The sequence below is a fragment of the Myotis lucifugus genome, unplaced genomic scaffold (assembly GCF_000147115.1).
Source record: "Myotis lucifugus unplaced genomic scaffold, Myoluc2.0 scaffold_1194, whole genome shotgun sequence".
In the NCBI taxonomy this organism is placed as follows: Eukaryota; Metazoa; Chordata; class Mammalia; order Chiroptera; family Vespertilionidae; genus Myotis; species Myotis lucifugus.
Window position 1 is genome coordinate 50,101 of NW_005872242.1, and position 21,322 is coordinate 71,422.

Here is a 21,322-nt window from a genome sequence, read left to right on the forward strand (position 1 = left end):
AGCTCGCTTGTCTTCGTGAGTGGACATTCACGTTGTTTCCACCGCCTGCCGGAGGCCAGTGCCGCGGTGACCCGTGTGCACATCTCCCCGTGGGCACCTGTGTGCCGTTCTTAAGGCGCATTCCTGGGCGTGGGCTGCACTGTGGGCTCAGGGGTAACTGACTTCAGGGGCCCCTCCACCCTGTTCTCCACACGGCCGCCCGCCTTGCACCCCACCAACCGTGCAGAGGTCCCAGTGTCCGCACATCCTCACCAGCACTTCTTTATTATTGTTTTGTTTCTTTAAAAATACGTTTTGTTTCTGTTTTTGTTTTTAAACAATATTTTTATTGACTTCAGGGAGGGGGGGAGAGAGAAACATCAATGATGAGAGAGAACCATTGATCGGCCGCCTCCTGCACGCCCCCTACTGCCCTGACCGGAAATCGAAAGGTGACCTCCTGGTTCACAGGTCCGTGGGTCCAGGCCCAGCCACGGAGCCACACGGCCGGGCTGTGGATTGTTGTTTTACATCATGGCGGTCCCAGTGGGCGTGAGGTGGGATCTCAGTGGCTGTGGTTGTGTCTCTCTCCGTGCTTCCTGTGTGGCTGCCCTGGAGAGCTGTCCCTGCAGTTCGCGTTTTAAAGGGTGTCCGTCTCTGTGGAGTGCAGAGTCCGCGTGGGCTCTGGGGCCGGGCCCTTTCCCACACTGTCGTCCCTTCTCTGGGGGCCTCCTCGCTCTCTCGATAGTGTCCTTTGATGCACGGAAGGTTTCATTCTCGAGGATGTCCACTTTATCTGTTTTTCCTTTTATTGCTCGTGCTTTTGGTGTGATCATAAGTAGCCATGGTGGAATCAAAGCTAATACAGCTTTGCCCTGTGTGTTTGTTTGAGTTTTTCAATGGTTTAGCTCTTGCGATTAGGTCGTGGGCCCTTTTTGAGTGAACTCTGCGGGGGGTGAGGCGCTCCGACTCCATCCTGTTACCTGTGGACGTCCAGTTGTCCCGGCTCCGCTGTTGAGGAGGCTGTTTTGAGTGGTCTTGGCCTCTTGTAGGAAATCAGTGGCCATAAATGTATGGGTTTATTTCTGGATCTCAGTCTCTTAGTTTATATGTTTATCCTTATGCCAATAACGTACTGTTTTTTAAGTTCAAAGTGTGAGTCTTCCAACTCTTCTTCAAGGTTGTTTGTAGCTATTTGGGTCCATCGGTTTCATAAAAACTTAAGGATTAGCTTTGCCATATCTGCAGGAAACGCCATTGGGGTTTTGATAGTTGCACTGACTCCTCGTAGCACAGGGAAGTGTCACCAGGCTGACGGCCATGCCCGGGGCTGTCTTCCCAGTGACTGATGTCTTCTTCCTCTCACAGTGTTTGTTTGTTTTAAATATATTTGTATTTATTTCAGAGAGGAATGGAGAGGAAGAGAGAGATAGAAACATCACTGGGTATCGAGCCCGCAACCTGGGCATGTGCCCTTGACTGGAATTGAACCCAGGACCCTTCAGTCCACAGGCGGGCGCTCTATCCACTGAGCCAACCCGGCTAGGGCCTTCACAGTGTTTTAGTGTTCAGCGCACCAGTCTTGCACTTCCTTGGTTAAATTTATTCCTAAGTTTGTTATTTTTTTTTCTGATGCTGTTATAAGAGGAATTGTTTCCTTAATTTTATTTTCAGTTTATTGTTAGTGTATAGAAATGCAGCTAATTTTTGTGTTGTTGACTTGTATGCTGTCACTTTTACAATTTGTTTATTAGTTGTAGTAGTTTTTTTGTGAGTTCCCTAGGATTTCCTACATAGGAGGTTATGGCACCTGTGAGTGGAGGGAGCTTTTCTTCTTCCTTTGGACGCCTTTTATTTTCTCTCCTTGCCGAATGCTCTGGCTGGGGTCCCGGGAGTGCTGAGGAGCAGTGGTGACAGCAGGCATCCTTGTCTGTTCCTGATGATCCCAGAGGAAGCTCCTTGGTCTTCTCCCTGGAGTGTGAGGTTAGCTGTGGGTTTTAGTAAATGCTTTTGTCAGGTTTCAACAAGTGCCTTCTTGCCAGTTGAGATGATCAGGTGGTTTTGCCTAACTGCTTCTTACCCAGACTTTCAGCGTTCAGTTCCTGCTGTATTTGGTTCTGTCCTGCACCCTCACTTGCAAGTGTATGTGGGTGCCATGGTCTTGTCTTTGCGGGGAAAGGGGGGTCCATGATGAAATTGGATGATTTCTCAGTGTTCCTCATTGTAAGCCTTTGAGCCAGGTTTCATTCACCATGTGTTTTATAGCTTCCAGGTTTCTCACTGTTGTCTTTTCTCCCTTTGGTTTTGTTCTTTTGGGGTATACAGTGGGGCCTTGACTTACGAGTTTAATTCGTTCTGAGACCGAGCTCGTTAAGGAGCTCGTTAACTCAAATTACTCTATCAACTCAATGCAAAAAATCGGCGGAGAGACAGCTGGTATCTCAACTCCTTAGTCGGGACACTCGTAAGTCAAGGCCCCACTGTATATATGCCTTTTAAAAGTCTGGAGGAGAGCGGAAGCTAACATCTATGTTCAGTGCACCATTTTTAAATGGAAATTCCTTTGTGATCTAGTTTCAAAGGATGCTGGTGTTTGATAGGGTGTCTGCTCATAGCCATTGTCTCCTCATCCTGAATTTATGATGGTCAAATGGTCCCCAGATTCTGCACACAGAGCTGGTTTGAATTTGCCCGCAGGAAATGCCTGCCCTACCTACGCCTCTATGGTGAGCCCAGGGGACGCAGCATCTGTCGTCAGTTGCTGGGGTCCAACCCCAGCAGGTCCAGGGGTTCCCCATAGGTGTGGACGGAGTAGGTGAAGAATGAATGACATGAAAACTGGGTTCAGTTCATCAGCATAGCGAGGTTCTCCCTCCAGGATCTCCAGGGAAGTTCTGGCTAGGATCTCCAGCGAAGTTCTGGTCAGGATCTCCAACCAAGTTCTGGTGCCATGTTCTCTCGCTAGGTTCTCCAGCCAGGTTCTCCAGGTTCTCCAGCCAGGTTCAGTCACCAGGTTCTTTAGCCAGGTTCTATCCAGGTTCTTTTGCCATGTTCTGTCTAGGTTCTCCAGTGAAGTTCTGTAGCCAGGTTCTGTCCAGGATCTTTTGCCATGTTCTCTGGCTAGGTTCTGGTTAGGATCTGTCTTGTTACATCCGTATTTATACCAGCCGATTTTAATCCTGTCAATTTCTATTACAAAGGTTAGGGCGTTTCTTATCTCCATTCCAGGGAGTAAAGATTATGTAGCTTAACTACCCACCTGGCACTTAATTAAGGGGTTGTATCCCCTCCCTAACCTCAGGGAAAAATCCCCACCTGGGGAAACAACCTTTCTCGGAGAGGTGACCTTGGTTAAAACACATAGTGCTAAGGGGAGCAAACATATTAAGAACAATATGCTATATACGCCAGGTCCCTTGAAACATATGCTGTGCAGATGTTTTTTCTCTGCAGCAACTGTGTCAAGCAGCAAGGATGGACCGGCTCCCAACAAATTCCCCCTTTTTTATTTTTTAAATGATAGCGCATGTAAATCAGTGGCCACCTCTCGGATTGGGTTAAGACTCGGAAGAAGACTGGCAAGCAATGACAATAAGCATAGCTATAAACATAGTGGATGGAGTGCACAAGGAGCCTTGTTCCTGTAGAAGGTTGCTGGCCTCTTCAGTCAAGGGATTTCAGCTGTCCTCAAGTCGGGGGTTTGGTTGTCCTTGTTGATCTGGCTACGGGCAGCATCATTGGTGGTGGGCTTCCCGAAGCGTCAGCGAGTTGAAGGGCTGCATCAAAGGGTCCATCAGGGCAGGGTCAGCTGTGTCCTCTGGGTTGGCCGATATGGATGATACCAGGGAGGAGGATGAGGCGGAGATGGAGGGTGGTGTGACATAAGGTCAGATTAGACGGTCTGGAATCCACACAGGTGAGTCTGGGTCCTGTGGAAATATACAAGCATATCCTCTCCCCCAGGTTAAAAGGACATCAGGTCCCTTCCAGGCTCCTGTAAGTCGCTGCTGATTTGGGCTGAGTGCTCGGAACCCAGAATTACACCTGGGTTCATGGTGCAGGTGGGAACAAGCGGGGATGGCCGAGCACAAGGGATGCCCGACTGGACTTGAGTGTCTGTGGGCAGCTGTGCTCCCTGCCACCTGTGGGGGCCGCAGTCTTATTTAGTTGATTGGAAACACTCTCATTTAACTCTTTCCCTCGCTTCCTAAATTTGGAACTCGTTGCTATTTTGACTGCTTACCGGACTTGATTTTCAGATAGAGGAGACGAGACTAGACTAGACCTGCTGGGTCTGTGTTCACTCCCATTGGGCCAAAATAAATGTAGGATTTTCAGAGGAAGAATACTTACATACTCTCTTTATCCTCATCAGATGCTGCGAGTGGCTCTCCTTCAGTAGTATCTGCGTGGCTTGCAGCCTGAACTCTGTAAGGAGCGAGCTGGGTAGCTGGTGTTTGGCTTTTTACTGAGTCGCATAGGGACACTCAGTGAAGGCCGCTCGCTCTGAGTTTTAGTTGAGGAGGTAAGAACTCCGTGACAGATGCTTTTTGACGTTTGTGCCAATAACCCTGCAGGTCCCGGACTTAAGTCATGTGGGCGTGATCGTGTGCAGATCAGTGATTGGCAGTGGGGTCGGGCCTGAAAACAGCGCTGTGCTTGGCTGCTTGCTTTGGTCTTAGTCATTCCATTTGCTTGGTTGCATCTTAATTAACATTATTGGGAGATGTCAGCTTTATCTAGACCAGTGATGGCGAACCTATGACACGTGTGTCAGAGGTGACACGCGAACTCATTTTTTTGGTTGATTTTTCTTTGTTAAATGGCATTTAAATATATAAAATAAATATCAAAAATATAAGTCTTTGTTTTACTATGGTTGCAAATATCAAAAAACTTCTATATGTGACACGGCACCAGAGTTAAGTTAGGGTTTTTCAAAATGCTGACACGCCGAGCTCAAAAGGTTCGCCATCACTGATCTAGACTATGAAAAAGATCAATGTAATGATTGCTTCACTTGCTACTTAGGCTGCAAGCCTTTTTAGTCCTGGAAGGCACTGGCTTTCAGCTGCTACTTGGCGTTAGAGGACAGGCATCACAAGGGCGATGGGAAACGGTGTGGATGGCTGTCTGCATTGATGTACGCATGCAGTCTGTGCCTGCTGCTCCTGGTTCGCATTCCCAGCTGCACTTGGGAATGAAGCGGGGCTGACACCGCTGTTCTGATGGATGAGGAGAGAGGTGCTTGGGATGCCCTGGGAGGACCGAGGAGGCCGGTCCTGCTCTTCCTGGTGCCTTCTGCACTGGGGCGGGTTTCCCGGGTGTGGTCGGGCAGGAGCAGAGTGGGGAGATCTCAAGGGTATTTGCAGCTTCAGGGCAGAGCAGGGAGCCTGCTAAGTGCTACAGGAGAGGGTAGTTCTCGCCCTCGAGAGCTCAGGGTCTAGCGCCAGCAAGAGGTGGTCGCCTGGGGGGCCCAGGCCCAGGGTGATGCCCTGGGAGGAGGCGCTGCTGGTCTGAAGGGGGTGGGGCAGGCAGGCCAGTGATTGGACAGGTGGATGATTCCGAGGCAGGAAGCAGGCAGAAATGCTCTCCAGGGGGTAGGAGGTGCCTGCCTCGCTGTCTGCACAGGGAGCTCAGATGGGGTAGGTGAGTTACACTTGGCTGGGAATGTAGATCACATCAGTGAGAGTAAGAGCCCGTGACCGACTGCCCGTGTGTTCCTGGGCCAGGGAAGGCCTTTTCAAGCCGGACATGAGAGTCAGCCAGCTCAGTAACAGATGTGGGGGCAGGGGGTCCCTGGCCTATGTGATAGGAGTAGGTTAGCATCCTGTACGACCATAAGGAAAAGACAAACCTCCCACTGGTCGCCTCACCTGTTGGCCCGGAGCCCCCGAGTCTGCCACTCCCAGCGTTAGGAACCTGTGGGTGTGGGTCACCCCAGGCGTCAGTGCGCAGCAGTGCCGCTGAGGGATTTGCTGTGGACACGCCCTTACCGTTAGGAATCGCCGGGTGGGCAGCCCTCCTAACCCGGCCAGGGCACTGGCTGTCCGACGGTTCCCGCGTGCTGGGCCCGAGGCTGCAGCAGGCTTGTCCGTGCTCTGTGCTGAGAGGCCCGCACAGAGCACACCCTTGGCCTTTGAGCTTTTGCTGGCACACGGGGAGCATTGCTGTTGGAGGAGCTCTTGTGGGGAAGGTCTGGGCACGTCCTGGGAGGCGCAGGGTGAGGTCTCCAGGGAGGCATTCGCGCTCCTGGAACTCAGAGTCCTGTTGTTATGTGAACAAGGTATCGAGCCTCCACCTCTTCCTGCTGTTTCGTCATTTCCAAAAAAAGGAAAGAAACATCACATCTTGGCGAGAAACTGCCTTTCAGTACAGAGTTGCTGCTGAAAATAGCTGAGTTCTATTTTTATTCTATTGCTTTATTTTTAAATCTACTTGTTGTTTGTAACAGCATTTCGCCCTATGTAGGGCCGTGCCCAGCAGGTTAGGTGTATTAACTGATTGCACCTCGGCCGCTCAGGAGGGTGAGGGAGGTACCATTGGTGCTCCCAGGAGCAGCCCTGGGTGGGGTTCGGGTGCCTCCCCTCCCGCTCTTAGTGCCACAGCGGAGCCACGCCCAGCCAGTCTGGCTGCCCCACTCTGCTTCATACTGAGTGATAATTTTTTTTCTTTTTGAAAGTAATGTTTATTGGGTTAGCTGCTTTTTATACAACCAATACTTAACTCTTAAAAAAATTCAAACGGTACAGAAGGGATAAGTGAAAAGGAGAAGTCCCATTCTCTGTCATTTATCAGTAAACTTCGTGTAGGGTTTTTCTGGATGTTTAAATACTCAGGTGTTCAGATAGCATCAGGGCATCCTGCAAAGCCCTTTCACATGTTTCCAGGGGAGAGGCATTCATTTCTGATTGGCTGTTTTAAACAATCAGTTCGTTTTTAAGGTGACTCAGTATAAATCATAGTTGTTTTTTAATAAACATTGTTTTGCTTCTTTAAAATGGAAATAGAATGAGATGCCAGTTTCTGTTTATGATGTGGTAGAAGTCGTTACCTGGAACATGGTCTTGGAAATAATCGTGTCTGACCCAGTTTGCGATTTTTTAAGTCTATAGGCAGAAATAATGGTTGTTTTTATTAGTCTTCACATTACTTGGTTTTACAGAATTAAGATCCTGAGCAGAGTAATTATGTTAAGGTTTAGTACTGATTTTTAAAGGGGCACGCACCTTGGAATTTTAGTTTTAAAGGTGAGTCTTTACAACAATGAAAGGCCTACATGGGCACAGCTGCCCTTTGGAACCAACGCAGGTGATTAAGGAGAGTGAGGGTGGAGCCGGGGCAAGTGTGTGTGTGTGTGTGTGTGTGTGTGTGTGTGTGTGTGTGGTCCTGAGGGGACGGCCCAGCAGCAGCGGGTCCCCGAGGGCCTGTGTTTTGCGGGAGGAGCCCTGTGGCCAGTGTTTTGCGGGAGGAGCCCTGTGGGCAGCTCCCCAGGGCACCGAGGCAGATGGCGCATCCGGAGCTGTCGCTGTCTCCTTGATTGCTGCTCTCGGTGCACAGCTCTGATGGGGTCAGGGGTGGCGTGCCATTGGCGTGCCATTTCCACGGGGTGAGGAGGACTGCCACGTCAGCTACCCTGTTCAGCTGGGCTCCCTGTAGCTGCAGCTGCTTCGTCACAACCCAACCAGCTCGCAGACCCCGTGACAGTGCCTTCCCAGCAGGCCCGACTGCTTCCTGCATGCACATGCACCAGTCGTTGCTGGAGCTGGCAGTGGTGAGGGGCTCTGCCACCGCACCCCTTCCCTCCAGACTGAGCGCCCCGGGAAAGAGTGGGGCTACCTCACTTCAGAGCTTCAGAGCCCGGCAGTGCTGCTGTTTCCTCTCTCCCACCTGGTGTAAGTGTCACAGAGCCGCTGGAGCAGGTGGGGGGTGCTGAGGGAGGAGCCCCAGGTAATTTAAGAAGCACCTTAGCTCTGTTTGCAGCCCAAGCAGGACATGTGCATTGGCCTGAGCTGCTGGCCTGCATGTCCTCCCTAGCAGAGCAGGTGGAGGAGGCCCGGGCACCTAAGCACGGGGCTTCCTGCTCCCTTGCAGGTGGCACTCTTGGCCCACATTTCCTGGGGTGCGAGCATCCTGTTAGGTCTGGCAGCTCAAAACCGAAAGCTGTCCACCCTAAGAAGTACTCTGTACGGGGGCAGGAGAGGCTCTTGGGTCCCCTGCCTGCGGCCGGCTGGGCTGGGCAGCCTGGGGGAGGCCTGATGCAAGCCCAGCCCCTTTCCCCGTGGGGCAGGCATCTGGTAGCTCACAGCCTCCCTCCTGCGGCCCAGGCCACTCCCTGGGACCTGCCGGGACGGGGTCCGACCAGGGACAACACTTTAGGGGAACAAAGGGAGTGGCCCCGAAGGGATGGAAAAACAAAGACAGTGAAGCCGGGACAGGGCCCCTCTTTTCACATCAATTTGCAAAATGTTAACTTCAAATTCTTTACAGGGTTTTCTGATGCCGTTAAACACATGTTCCGTCCATTTCCCCTGGCTGTCCCAACACTCCTCAGAAGTTAAGGCAGTCAGACCTCCCTCGAGTCTCAGGCTGAGGTGGTGGAGGCTGCGCCTTCGGCCCGGGTACAAGTAGGAAGGCTCTCGGGTCACATGTGGGCTTTAATTAGCAGTGATGTAAACGGGACTGGAAGCCGCATTTTGAAATGCTCAGTATGTCTATTTGGTTTTCAGTAGATAAGCTTTCAGCTCAGATAGGCTTCGGAGAAGCTGGCGCTGGCTCCAGTGAGCCGTCCCGGCCTGCGGCCCCGCGGACAGACTTGGTCTTTTGTTTCCGCCAGGGGTGAGTGACTTCCCTCTCAGGGATTGCTAACTCAGAAGAAAACGACCTTCTTTTTAAAAATTTAAAGCATAGGCTCTGTGACTTTATCCCACAGTGAAAGCTGGCGTCAAAGGGAGCGTTAGCCCTGTGTCGGGCCCTGTGTCAGGCACACCTTCCATGCCTTTCACTTGGTCCTGGGCTGTGCTTGTCCCTGAGAACATAACATGGAGCTCAGCTCATGTGCTTACGGAGCAAACTGGCCTGAGCAGGGAGAAGCAAGGCCTTCTGACCAGCACCCTGTGCCCTGGTGGCTGCTGAGGCTGGCCATGGGCATCCGTGGTCTCTCCGCCGTCCGGGCCTGAGCCCACTGCCTGGATCCCCACGCTTCTGCTGCTGTTCCTCCAGCGGGCTCACCGTTGGGATTTTATCACACGTGTAGCTATTTTACCAAAAATGTACGGCTGTGCCTGTCACTCAGCTGTGCCCCGTTGTCAGCTGTGGGTTTTTAGCCTGTCACTCGCTGCTGCGGTCCCCTCACGGCCAGTCGTGGCCCTCGGCTCTTTGATAGAACTTTGTTTCAGAGACAAGGAGCTCCATTTCTCTGTAAGCCGTGGCCTGAGGCCTACAGCGGCCTGGGGAGGGGTGCGGCCCAGCTCCGTCTGCGTCTCATTGGAACGTGGCTATAGCATGTCCGCACCTCTGAGAGCTTCTGGAAACATCGTTTGTTACGCATGAGAAGTGACCCAATCTGTCTCTTCAGGTGGATGAAAATGTGAGAACGTGTTCATGTAACTTTTTAAAATAAAGGCTGTAGGTTCACGTTCCTGTGTGTGTCCTCCTCACCAGGCCCAGTGACTGAGCCACGGCCAGACCCGCTGTGCCTGTGCCAGGGCTGGGATGTGAGCCCGGTGGCAGGGCTCTGTCCTCGGAGCCGGTGCTCTGGTGCCTCCGCATCACAGTCCTGGTCTGTAAGCTCAGCGCCGTCACTGGTCGGCAGTGGTCTGTGAACCGGTCCCAGGAGCTCTCCGCCGCGGAGCCCTTGGCGCTGCCAGCTGTAGAGAGCGGGCGGATCAGGTCCCTGGGTTACTGATGGTCACAGTGCAGGACTGTAAAATATTTTTAGCCCTAACCGGTTTGGCTCAGTGGATGGAGCGTCGGCCTGCGGACTGAAGGGTCCCAGGTTCGATTCCGGTCAAGGGCATGTACCTTGGTTGCGGGCACATCCCCAGTGGGAGGTGTGCAGGAGGGATGTTTCTCTCTCATCGATGTTTCTAGCTCTCTATCCCTCTCCCTTCCTCTCTGTAAAAAATCAATAAAATATATTTTTTTAAAAATATTTTTAAATATTTACGTGAAAGATCACTTTGGCAATGAGGTTAGGGAGCTTGGGTTTTGTGAGTGAGGAACTAAAAGGGACTGAAATAAAAGGAGGCGGCTCTCCCCCAGAGGCTGAGCAGCAGTGGGGCGTCAGTCCTGGTGCCGTGCAGCAGGCCCTGGTTGCCTAGTGAGTCACAAGTACACATCCTCCCGGCGGAGCCGGCAGTGCCCTGCTGCTGGGTGTGGCTCCGTCCTGACTGAGTGGGAGGAGCCCATCCACTGGCTCCTGGTGGCTGAGCCTCCTGGGACTTGTTCTGAGCCACACGGAAGGGTGGGGTCGGGTGACAGGGCGAGGCCGCTGAGCAGGTACCGAGCAGCTCCTGGTGAAGTAACTGAAGTAACGTCTCACGGGCGTCGGAGGGTTAAGGGTGTGTTACTGACGCAGGGAAGAGTGCTTCGGGTCCCGGGAGGAACCAAGCAATGTTGGGATGTTGGTTAAAATGCAGGAGTTTTGTAGTATTGGTGAAATTAATAGGCGAATAAAATTTTTATGTATAAACACTGGCCTTTATTTCTATGGGGACTTCATTTTTTAAAGAATATTTAGATTGTCTCACAGAAAGTGGTGTGAAGTACATTTGTCTTAGCTTATACAAATCAGTCATTTTATTTAATTTCATTTTAAAAATTCAATTTATTTAAACTAATAAAAACTCCAAACAGTTCACCCATTTTCCCCACTTCCCATCTCTGGCAACTACCATTCTGTTCTCTAATATTTTTGTTTGTTCATTTATTTAAAAATTAAAAAAATTAATTTCCTATAAGAGAGATCCTATGGTATGTGTCTCTCTCTGTCTGACTTCACTTAGCAGAAGGCCCGAGGAGTCCGTCCGTGCTGGGGATTGCGCTCTTTTTGTGGCTGAATAACACTCCATTGTGTGCATGCACCTCAGCTGCTGCGTTCGCTCATTTGTTGACGGACACTTGGCGTGTCCATGTCTTGGCTGTTGTGAATGCTGCTGCAGGGAACATGGAGGACATAGTCTCTTTGAGTTAGTGGTTTCATTTTCTTTGGATAAAAAACCAGAATTGCTAGAGCCTGTGGCAGCTCTAGTTGTAATTATTTGAGGAATCTCCACGTTGCTTTCACAGTGGCTGCACAAATTTACATCCCCACGAGCAGTGCACGAGGGTTCCCCTTCCTCCCTCCTCGCCAACACGGAGCTCTTGGCTCGGTGATGACAGCCTTCCTACAGGTGTGAGGTGGCGTCTCACTGCAGTTCCGGTCTCCCCGTCCCTGGGGACCAGTGATGTGAGCACCTGTTCATGTGCCGGTCGGCCACCTCTACCTCTTCTTTGGGAAAATGTCTATTCAGGCCCTCTGCCCGTGTTTCCTTTGGACTGTTGGTTGTTTTGCTGCTGAGTTGTAAGAGTTCTTTATATATAATTTTGGATACCTACCCCTTATCAGATATATGACTTGTTAATGGCTTCTCCCATTTGGTTGGTTACCTTTCCATTTTGCTAATAGAACCATTTTCGTTTGATGTGGTCCCACCTGCTTGCTTTTGCTTTTGGAGTTATACCCAAGACCTGTGCAAGCAGCTTATTGCCACCACTAGGTTTTCTTGCATGTTTCAGGTCTTACATCCAGGTGTGTGTGTTCGGTGTCAGACAGCAGCCCAGCCTCACTGTCGGCACGCGGCTGCCCGGTCTTCCCAGCACGTGGACGGAGAGACTGTTCTTTCCCCACCGCGCGTTCCCTCCTGTGTCGTCCAGTAACCGGTCGTGTGTGCGAGGGTTTACTCCTGGGCTCTCTGTTCCATTCCTCTATGCGTCCGTTTTTATGCCGATGCCGTACTGTTTTCATTACTGTAGCTTTTTTATATAGTTTGAAATCTGGGAGCATAATGCCTCCAGCTTTGTTCTTTCTCAAGACTGCTCTAGCTATTTGGGGTTTTTGGTGGTTTCATACAAATTTTTGGATTGTTCTATTTCTGTAGAAATCAGTCATTTATACATAAATATTTTTTTGTCCAGGATGGTTTTTATTTTTACTTTTATCTTCCTTTAGATTATTCAGCAACAGATTGTGATTCTCATTATTACTATGAGCATTAAAAAAAAGTTGGAGTGACTATGTGTGTGTGTATGTCAGAAAGAGAGAGAGGAAGAATGTTTTTAGACAGAAGAAAGTTTGAATCATTCCAAAGAAATCTAGTTGACAACCTGAGAAGCAGTGTGCTCAATTCAACACTTTTTAATTTGAAAATAATGTTTTCTTCTGGGGGAAAATAAAAGTACAAACAGTGCCTTAAGCTGCTTTGTTGTCCTGCAGTTTCTGACTCTGGAAACTTCGCTGTCTAGGGACGCACAGGGTGATTCTTGACTGTGCAGTAGAGTCTTTCTATTTTAATTAACAGCAACGAAAAGTTATTTCAGAAGCATGAGAACACATGACTCCTTCGGGAATTTAAAAATAGGTTGTGAAATGGGTCCTTGGTCTTTGAAAAGTGCCCCAGTTTTCATAATTACAAGTCAGTCGATCCGGTATCTCCCCGGGGTGCGTTTATGGATCTGTCTTTTAGGGACTGAATATAGCAGCCGTGCTCCTGCACTCACGTGTAATTATGAAAACCTTCTGTCCTTTGTTTTAAAGATAAGAAACACAGAACTGCTCGCTAGCGTTGCTCCATCAGCAGACGGTGGCGGCAGGCTGTCTAGCGGGCAGCAGTCGGCAGGCAGGGCCTCTGCGTGTGCTCTCACCTAACCTGACTTGCTTTTTCCACCTTCTGCAGTATGAGTTGAGACTGTGGACATGGACTTTTCTCGGCTCCACATATACACGCCGCCTCAGTGTGTGCCCGAGAACACTGGCTACACGTATGCACTCAGGTGAGCGTGTGTGTCTTGTCACTCCTCAATGCCATTGAATGAACGGGGCCTCTGTGGGGCTAAAATGTTATGTTTAGAAAGAGAAAATATCTATAAACTTTGTTATACTATTTTTTATGCAATTACTGAACTGACATGGACATTGTGAGGGTGTTTTGAAAATGGTACGTGGCTGATGACTCAGTGATTAGTCATTGCACACGAAATGCTGCTTTAACTCCACCAGAGGGCTGGCCAGGACTGAATCTCTGTGGTTCTGTTAGGGCTGTGTGACTTGTACCCATGGCTGGGTCTCTTTTTTTTTTTTTTTTTTTAATATTTTATTGATTTTTTACAGAGAGGAAGGGAGAGAGATAGAAACATCAATGAGAGAGAAACATCGATCAGCTGCCTCCTGCACATCTCCCACTGGGGATGTGCCTGCAACCAAGGTACATGCCCTTGACCGGAATCGAACCTGGGACCCTTGAGTCCCCAGGCCGACGCTCTATCCACTGAGCCAAACCAGTTTCGGCATGGCTGGGTCTCTTATCCCAGCTCTCCCGGGAGAAAGGGAGGACTGCCTTTGAGAGGAGGCACCACAGAGGGCGGGGCGGGGCGGGGCGGGGCGGGGCGGGCGGGCAGCCCAGGGGATGACAGGGTTTGCGCACACGGAAATGGCTCTTCTAAGGTAAAGTGTGATGGGAACTTCAAGGACACGGGAGGGTATTTTAAGGACAGTACTTTTTTAGGGCATTAGTCAAATCTCACATTTGACTATCTCACATAATGATTGTGTTTTCACTCACACTTTCCATAGTAACACACTCTTTATTTTGTTTGTTAAAAATCCTGTAGTATTGCGTTAGCCAGTTTGGCTCAGTGGATATAGAGCAGGGGTCCTCAAACTACGGCCCGCGGGCCACATGCAAATACAAATATTGTATTTGTTCCCGTTTTGTTTTTTTACTTCAAAATAAGATATGTGCAGTGTGCATAGGAATTTGTTCATAGTTTTTTTTTAAACTATAGTCTGGCCCTCCAACGGTCTGAGGGACAGTGAACTGGCCCCCTGTTTAAAACGTTTGAGGACCCCTGATATAGAGCGTCGGCCAGCGAACTGAAAGGTCCCAGGTTTGATTCCGATCAGGGCACATCCCGGGGTTGGGGGCTTGATCCCCAGTGTGGGGCGTGCAGGAGGCAGCCAATCCATGATTCTCATCATTGATGTTTCTGTCTCTCTCTCACTCTTCCTTCCTCTCTGTATTCAATAAAAAATATATCTTTTTAAAAAAAAGTCTTGTAGTATTTTATAAGAAATTGAGTGGGCCAGCTCAAGTAAACTATTCCTTATTCTATATTGTGGAGCATAGTTATTATTCTTGCTAATTGATTTTTAGCTTTTATAACCTATTTTAAATACAGTTTTTAAAAGATGCTTGTGTCTGGGTCTCTGTGTGGGGACTGCAGCACGGTGAATTCAGGAACTGGCAGCCTTCCCTGAGGAGGAAGGACGGGCCGGGTGGTTCTGCAGGCTGTGCTGGGTCTTTGTCGAGGGCCGTGGAGACCAGGGAAGGGTTTTAACTAGGAGCAGTGTACCCAGGTCTGTGCCGGGAAGGACACGAGGCTGCAGTGTGGAGAAGGGGGTTCCCAGAAGTTGTCCTCTCGGCCTTGTCCTCCAGACCCTCCCCGTCCTGCTCCCCCCGCCCGTGGCTGACTCTCTGATCCCTCTCCTGGCTGGTGGGCTGGTGACCGAGCTCCGGTGACTGCTCTGTGTGCAGCGCGGGAAGGCCGCTCTGCATTTCATGCCTGTGTTCCTGCTGAGAAACGGCCCAGCCCGGCCCCCTGCTGGTGTCGCAGTCTCGCCCCAGTGCGTTGTTTTGGAGCAGGTCTCTGCAGGGCGGACACTCAGCACAGCTCTGCAGAGCCTGCCAATTGTCACTCCCAGCAGCTCCCACATGTCAGACACCAGTCAGTGCTCCAGCGTCCCGGGCCGTCTCTAAAAGTCAACCGACACAGGACGCGCCCGCTGTCCTGCTGGGGCCGTGACTGCGGGTGGATCTGTGCTTCCGGGGCTGCAGTTCGCCGGGAGGTTTGGTCGGCCCCAGGTTTCCGTGGTTTGTGGCCTGACTGCACGGCAGGTGGTGCTTCCTGCTGCACTCTGAGCGGCTGCCGGGGGCCTGCCTCTCCCTCAGGTGGAGAGCTGGTCAGTGTTGTCCACTTGCCCCCTCGCTGAAATCCCATCCCTTCTGCGGTGGTGGGCGTGGCGGCACTGGGGAGCTTGGTCAGGCCTCCTGCCCTGGGGTGGGCACCCTGCTGGGTGCAGGCCTGGCTGGGAAGAGCTGGCCTTTCAGTCTCGGGGAAGTTGGTTTTCTACCCCTGATCTTAACCAACAGGCCGAGAATGATGGGGGGCATGGGGGGGGCGGGTAGTCAACAAGTCGGCTGATAAGGGAAAGGAAGGGCATGCTGTGATTACTTATTTATTTTACCACCGGAGAGGGGAGAGGGTGTCTGGACGTGGATGGTGAGGAGCCATAGAGAGAGGCTGAAGGCAGCGAGAAGAGGTGCCTGACAGTGAGGCCCAGAAAGTGGAGGCGCAGCGTGATGGGCCCTGGGGTTCCCTGCACTGCAGATGGCGCGTGACGGATCCTTCATGGGCGGTCGGAGACGTTGCCTACTCTCCGAGCGGGAGAAGGATGCAGGCCTTGGGGACTAGAGTCGAGGTGGGAGGCGGGGGGAGGGTGACCTGGAAAGTGAGGAAGGGGGACAGAGTTAGCATTGCTGTCAGCACCTGGGACCAGGTGACCCACACAGGTTGCCCGGCAGGAGCGAGGACCTGTGGGGAGGGGACAGAGGGATCTCTGGTCCTTGCAGCCGTGGAGAACTGAACAGAGAGAGCTGGGAGAGATGGCCAGGCCCTGGGACAGTGGCCCACGGGGCGGGTGTCACAGCCCAAAGCTGCTGATCACGGGACTGGAGGCCTCTGAGGCTGAAGGACATTGTGGTGAAGGTCCAGAGAGACGGAACGAGGGGTCAGGGTGGGAGGATCAGCTTAGGGGTAGATACTCAGAAAGCACACCGCTGAGCATGAGTGTGGGGTCAGAGTCCCCAGCTGGTCACTGCACACGACTTGCTCGGCCCGCAGACCAGCCTTGGTGGGTCCCTGGCACCCACTGCCCACTGCACAGCTCCTCGCACCCAGGGTCCAGAGTAGTTTCCGACTTTCAACTGCAGTAGATTTCCTTCAGTCTTTGGATTAAAAGTGCGTCTAGAGAGATTTTTTTTTTTTAGATAGATTTTTAAAGACCAATAGGTGTCCATAACAACACAACTGAGGAGCAAGCCAGACTGAAACCTGGCCCTTGAGGGTGGAGCGAGGCTCCCTGTGGGGCTTCGTCTGTGCTGCCTTCTCTATCTCCTGGCGATGTCACCAATGCTCTCGCCCAGCTTCACGGAGAACCAGTGAAGGGCTTGAACACCATGGACTCTGGTGTTGCTGGGTGGGTGCTGGTTCCTCTTGTCCGCAGGCGTCTGGGTCTTTCCACTGGGGCTGTGGGCGCATCTGCCTGGAGGAGCCTGTTTCATAGGACGGATAGGATGGCGGGGCCCAGCTCAGGCCGAGGCACAGCCCCTGCTGTCCTGGATGCAGGCCCCTGTGGAAGGAGGGCTGAGCCCAAGGGGATAGCTGACCCCTGCCCTGCCCTCCCTGCCGTGAACCCAGCCTGGTTTAGCTCTGTGACCAGTTTGAAGAAGACCTTCCAGGTCTTTCTGTGCTTTATGTGTAAGGTGTGGTTTGTTTTCAAGTTTGTCTCAGTTTAGATAGGACAACCCTGGAGTGTGTTTTCCTGTGAGAGGAGATATAGACCTTTAAGGGTTCGGACAGCCTCACAGCTGAGGAAACATGGGCGTGTCATGTTTATCTCCTCCCTCCCCACCCCCCACAGGCGGTCTACAGAGGCTGCTGTTCTAACATTCTTCCAGAAGCTTCTTCCCGCCCAGCTGTGATCTCAGGGTGGCTGGGGAGGGCAGGGAGAGAGCTGCTGCCTTTGCCTGTCCTCTGGATTGCCCGGTTGACTGTGCCCGCCACACGGGTGTGGCTTGGACAGAGGCGGGCAGACCTGGCCGTCACTATCCTTCCTGAGGTTAGTTCATGGAGGGCCTCTGTGACCCGTGGAGGGTCCACAGCTGCAGGTGGAGCTCTGTTTTGAAAGAACATGATTTCCGTAAACGGAAGTCATCTATGTATATAATCTATAATCTACACTAATAAAAGAGAAACATGGTAATTAGCGTACGACCGCTACCCTTTTCATTGGCTAATCAGTTAGGATATGCAAATTAACTGTCAGCCAAGATGGCGGCCGGCAGCCAGGCAGCTGGAAGTGAACATGAGGCTTGCTTGCTGCAGTAAAGGAGGACTCCAACGTTCCCCGCCTGCGCTGCCGGCCTCTGAGCTGGCAGTTTGAAACTTTGTAACAAATATAGAAGCTAAACAAAACCCCGGGATCTCAGAGCTGGAGTTATACGTTGTTTCGATTATAGAAGCAAACAAACCAGCGGAAGCCTCAGAGCTAGAGCCAGAGTTAAATCTGGCCCAGAATAAAATAAAAAAAAAGAGAAAAAAAAGGAGCGGTTGGGAGCTTCAGTCAACAACCGCCAGCCTGAAAGCAGCCCTCAGCCCCTCACCCAGACTGGCCAGGCACCCCAGTCCACCCTGATCCAGGACACCCTTCAGGGCAAACCAGCCGGCCCCCAGGCCTCTATCCTATATAGTAAAAGGGTAATATGCCTCCCGGCACCGGGATCAGCGGAGCCTCGAGGCCTCCTGGCACCGGATCAGCGTGAAAGGGGGCAGCGCCCAACCCCCCTGATCGCCCTGCGACTCTGTGTGTGACAGGGTGCAGTGCCCCACCCCTCCACCCACTACAGGCCCTGCTCTGTGTGTGACAGGGTAGAGCCATAACCTCCCCATCGGCCCTGCCTGAGTGTGACAGGTGGCGGCGCCCCAACCCCCTGATCTGCCCTGCTCTGTGTGTGACAGGGGGGAGCTCCCCAACCCCCTGATGGGCCCTGCTCTGTGCATGACAGGGGGGAGCTCCCCAACCCCCTGATGGGCCCTGCTCTGTGCATGACAGGGGGCAGCGCCGCAACCTCCCCATCGACCCTGCCTTCAGTGTGACAGGGGGCAGCGCCCCAACCCCCTGATCAGCCCTGCTCTGCGGGTGATAGAGGGCAGTGCCCCAACCCCCTGATCAGCCCTGCTCTGCGGGTGATAGAGGGCAGTGCCCCAACCCCCTGATCCGCCCTGCTCTGTGTGTGACAGGGGGCAGTGCCCCAACCCCCCAATCGGCCCTACCCTGAGCATGACTGAGGGTGGCATCGCAACCTCCCAATCCGCCCTGCTCTGTGCATGACAGGGGGCGGCGCCCCAACTCCCCAATCGGCCGTGCTCTGAGCCCGACCAGGGGCTGCACCTAGGGATTGGGCCTGCCCTCTGCCACCCAGGGAGCAGGCCTAAGCCAGCAAGTCATTATCTCCCAAGGGGTCCCAGACTGCGAGAGGGCACAGGCCGGGCTGAGGGACTCCCCCCTTCCCCCCCAAGTGCACAAATTTTTGTGCACCGGGCCTCTAGTCTATATATATAAAAGGCTAATGTGCTAAGTGTCTGACCGGTTGCTATGATGTGCACTGACCACCAGGGGGCAGATGCTCAATGCAGGAGCTGCCAAGCGGCAGTGACTTGGCAGCAGTGGTTCTCAGGTGATGCACCCCAAAACCAGAGAGGAGGGAGCCTGATTGATTCCTCGCGGGGCCGCGCGATTCCACCTTCGGCTGTGGGTTATGTTGTTGCTGGGGCACTATTGGCCCCGAATCTGGTTTACTGCACACATGCATTTGCGTTCCACACCCTGTATGAGGCAACTTTGCAGAGTGCCCTCTCGCACTCCGGGACCCCTCGGGGGATGTTGGAGAGCCAGTTTCGGCCCGATCCCCACAGGCCAGGTCGAGGGGCCCCACCTACTGGAGGGACCCCGCTCACTCCGTAGACGCCCTTCGAGCCATGGCACCACCCCAGGTGCGCCAGCTGGGGAGGGACTGCGGGAGGTTGGCTCCAGGGCGTGTCCAGCCCATCTTGCCCAGTCCTGCCCCATTGGCCACCTTCTAATTAATTTCCTTTCAATGTGCACGAATCCGTGCACTGGGTCACTAATAGTTGTATAAAATATTTTGGGAAGATGCCGAACCGGTTTGGCTCAGTGGATAGAGCGTCGGCCTGGGGACTGAAGAGTCCCAGGTTCGATTCCGGTCGGGGGCATGTACCTTGGTTGCGGGCACATCCCTACTGGGGGGCGTGCAGGAGGCAGCTGATCGATGTTTCTCTCTCATCGATGTTTCTAACTCTCTATCTCTCTCCCTTCTTCTCTGTAAAGGTTCAATAAAATATATTTTAAAAAAAAATATTTTGGGAAGAAAACAGGCGATTTTAGCCTATACTAAAATGATGTCCTTGGCCTCCTTGCTGCACACTCAGCGTGGCGGCCGCAGGCTCCCACTCCAGCCCCTGAGTCCACAGGAGCAGGCTCTGAAGGCGTGTGGCGTGTCCCATGCCTGTGCTGTGAAGCCCTGGTGCCAGCTACTGTTGTGACTGCATGTTCTAGTGTCAGACCTAATGAGTTTAGGAGGAAACTCTGTAATATCACATGTAATGCAAAACTGCTCCTAAGCCCATTCACTTCACTCCGGTTGCCAAGTCCTTCCCATGCTGCCTTGGGCAGTGGCGTCCCACACCACCGCTCCCGTGGGAGCCTCTGCAACACGTGGCACTCCCAGGCACCCGTCCCCCACCCCCAGCCGGTGCCCTGGGTCTGCAGTCCGTCTCCCTCAGCGTCTCGAAACCCTCAGCCGGGTCCTGCCCCTCCCCTCCTCGCAGTGACCTGTGCTCACCTCCTCCTACCTGCCAGGTGGTGGCTCCTCCCTGCTGGTGGCCCAGTAATATGTGTCCTGTGAGCGGGAGCCCTGAGCACGCTGGGCAGGGCAGGAGGCACGGTCCCACCCCGAGGTGACACAGAGCAGGCCCTCAGAGACTGGTTCTTGGTTTGGAAAAGCTTGCTACCAACACAGAGGGACACACCTTTCAGTTCACGCTAACGCCATGGAGGGCTGAGTGAGCTCCCTGGCTCGTGGCCTCTCGATGGTGAGTTAGAGGCAAACGAGCAGATGGTCCAGCGCCTGCTCCCTCCTGTCCTGCCTCGGCTCACTCAGGACTGTGTGCGAGTCCTGCTCGGGAGGGTCGCTGTCGCTGCTGCGTCACCGGGCGTGGGGGACACGATGGCCCGCAGGTGGGGTTCAGCATGGCGGCAGCGAGCGAGCTCAGGTCAGCTCTGACTTAAACAGCAGGCACGGGGGCTGGTTTCCCCCGCACCAGTCGGTGCAGCCTGTCTGCCTTGTAGAAGAGTCACAGTGGTATGGGTGTTTCTAAAAAGGCGCCACAGGTCCCCCTCCTCTGTTAGGGGTGTGTGTGTGTGTGTGTGTGTGTGTGTGTGTAAAGTGGTGCTGTGAGCATGTTCCTCTGACACGTTTCTCTCCTTCCAGTTCCAGTTACTCTTCTGATGCTCTGGATTTCGAGACTGAGCACAAATTGGACCCCGTGTTTGATTCTCCAAGAATGTCCCGGCGTAGCTTGCGCCTGGCTACCACTGCGTGCAGCACTGAGGGGGGCCAGGCGGGGGACGCTGACTCCTGCCTCGGCAGCACAGCCTCCCTGAAGGACAGAACGGCCAGGTGAGCCCGCCTTGGTGCTCACACACGAGCTCACACCAGGTAGAGCCCAGCGCACACACTGGTGGCCTGGAAGACCAGCTCTTGGATTTGAGGGCAGGCGTGCACACAGACCCACAAGTGGTCTCGTGGCTGTGCTGTCAGTAGGGCTGTTGGCGTTGCTGTGCTGAGGGCTTACAGACCTGGGAGGGTGTGGGTGCCCCTCACGTGGGCACAGGCCGCCAGAGGCTGCTGGGCGGGGCCATTGCAGCCAGTCTGTTACTGAAACCTGTGCAGAACCAGACTGCCCGTGCCCAGAGGAGTACAGTGGGCGAGCTCGGTGTGCGTTCGCGACAGAGTGGACCTGAAGGTCTCCTGTGGGCACGTGAGAGTGACAGGTTTCCCTGCAGGCTCTGCTGTCGGGAGCGGGGAAGGTGCTGTTAGCAGGGATGCTGCTGGCCCGGCGGGGCTGGATGGCATCTGCAGCCCTGCTCTGGTCGGGGTCCTCTCGGAGTTTAGAGACGGAGTTTGCACCTCCCTCCCCCTGGAGACTCAGCAAGAGACCACGAGCT

General features: G+C 53.0%; 1 protein-coding gene across 12 annotated transcripts in view; it reads left to right on the forward strand.

The window, feature by feature from the left end:
* Positions 1–21,322, forward strand: part of SUN1 (Sad1 and UNC84 domain containing 1) — a 37,170-nt gene that overhangs the window by 1,504 nt on the left and 14,344 nt on the right. For 9 of the 12 annotated variants that reach the window (XM_014449436.2, XM_023748199.1, XM_023748202.1 and 6 more), the window contains exons 2-3: positions 12,915–13,011; positions 20,586–20,774. In XM_014449436.2, coding sequence (XP_014304922.1) covers positions 12,935–13,011; positions 20,586–20,774 — 266 coding nt within the window. In that variant the 5' untranslated portion in view covers positions 12,915–12,934. Of the gene's footprint in view, positions 1–7,673; positions 7,875–8,661; positions 8,818–12,914; positions 13,012–20,585; positions 20,775–21,322 lie in introns of those variants that run through there. The other 3 variants (XM_023748196.1, XM_023748197.1, XM_014449445.2) reach the window with 3 other exon arrangements.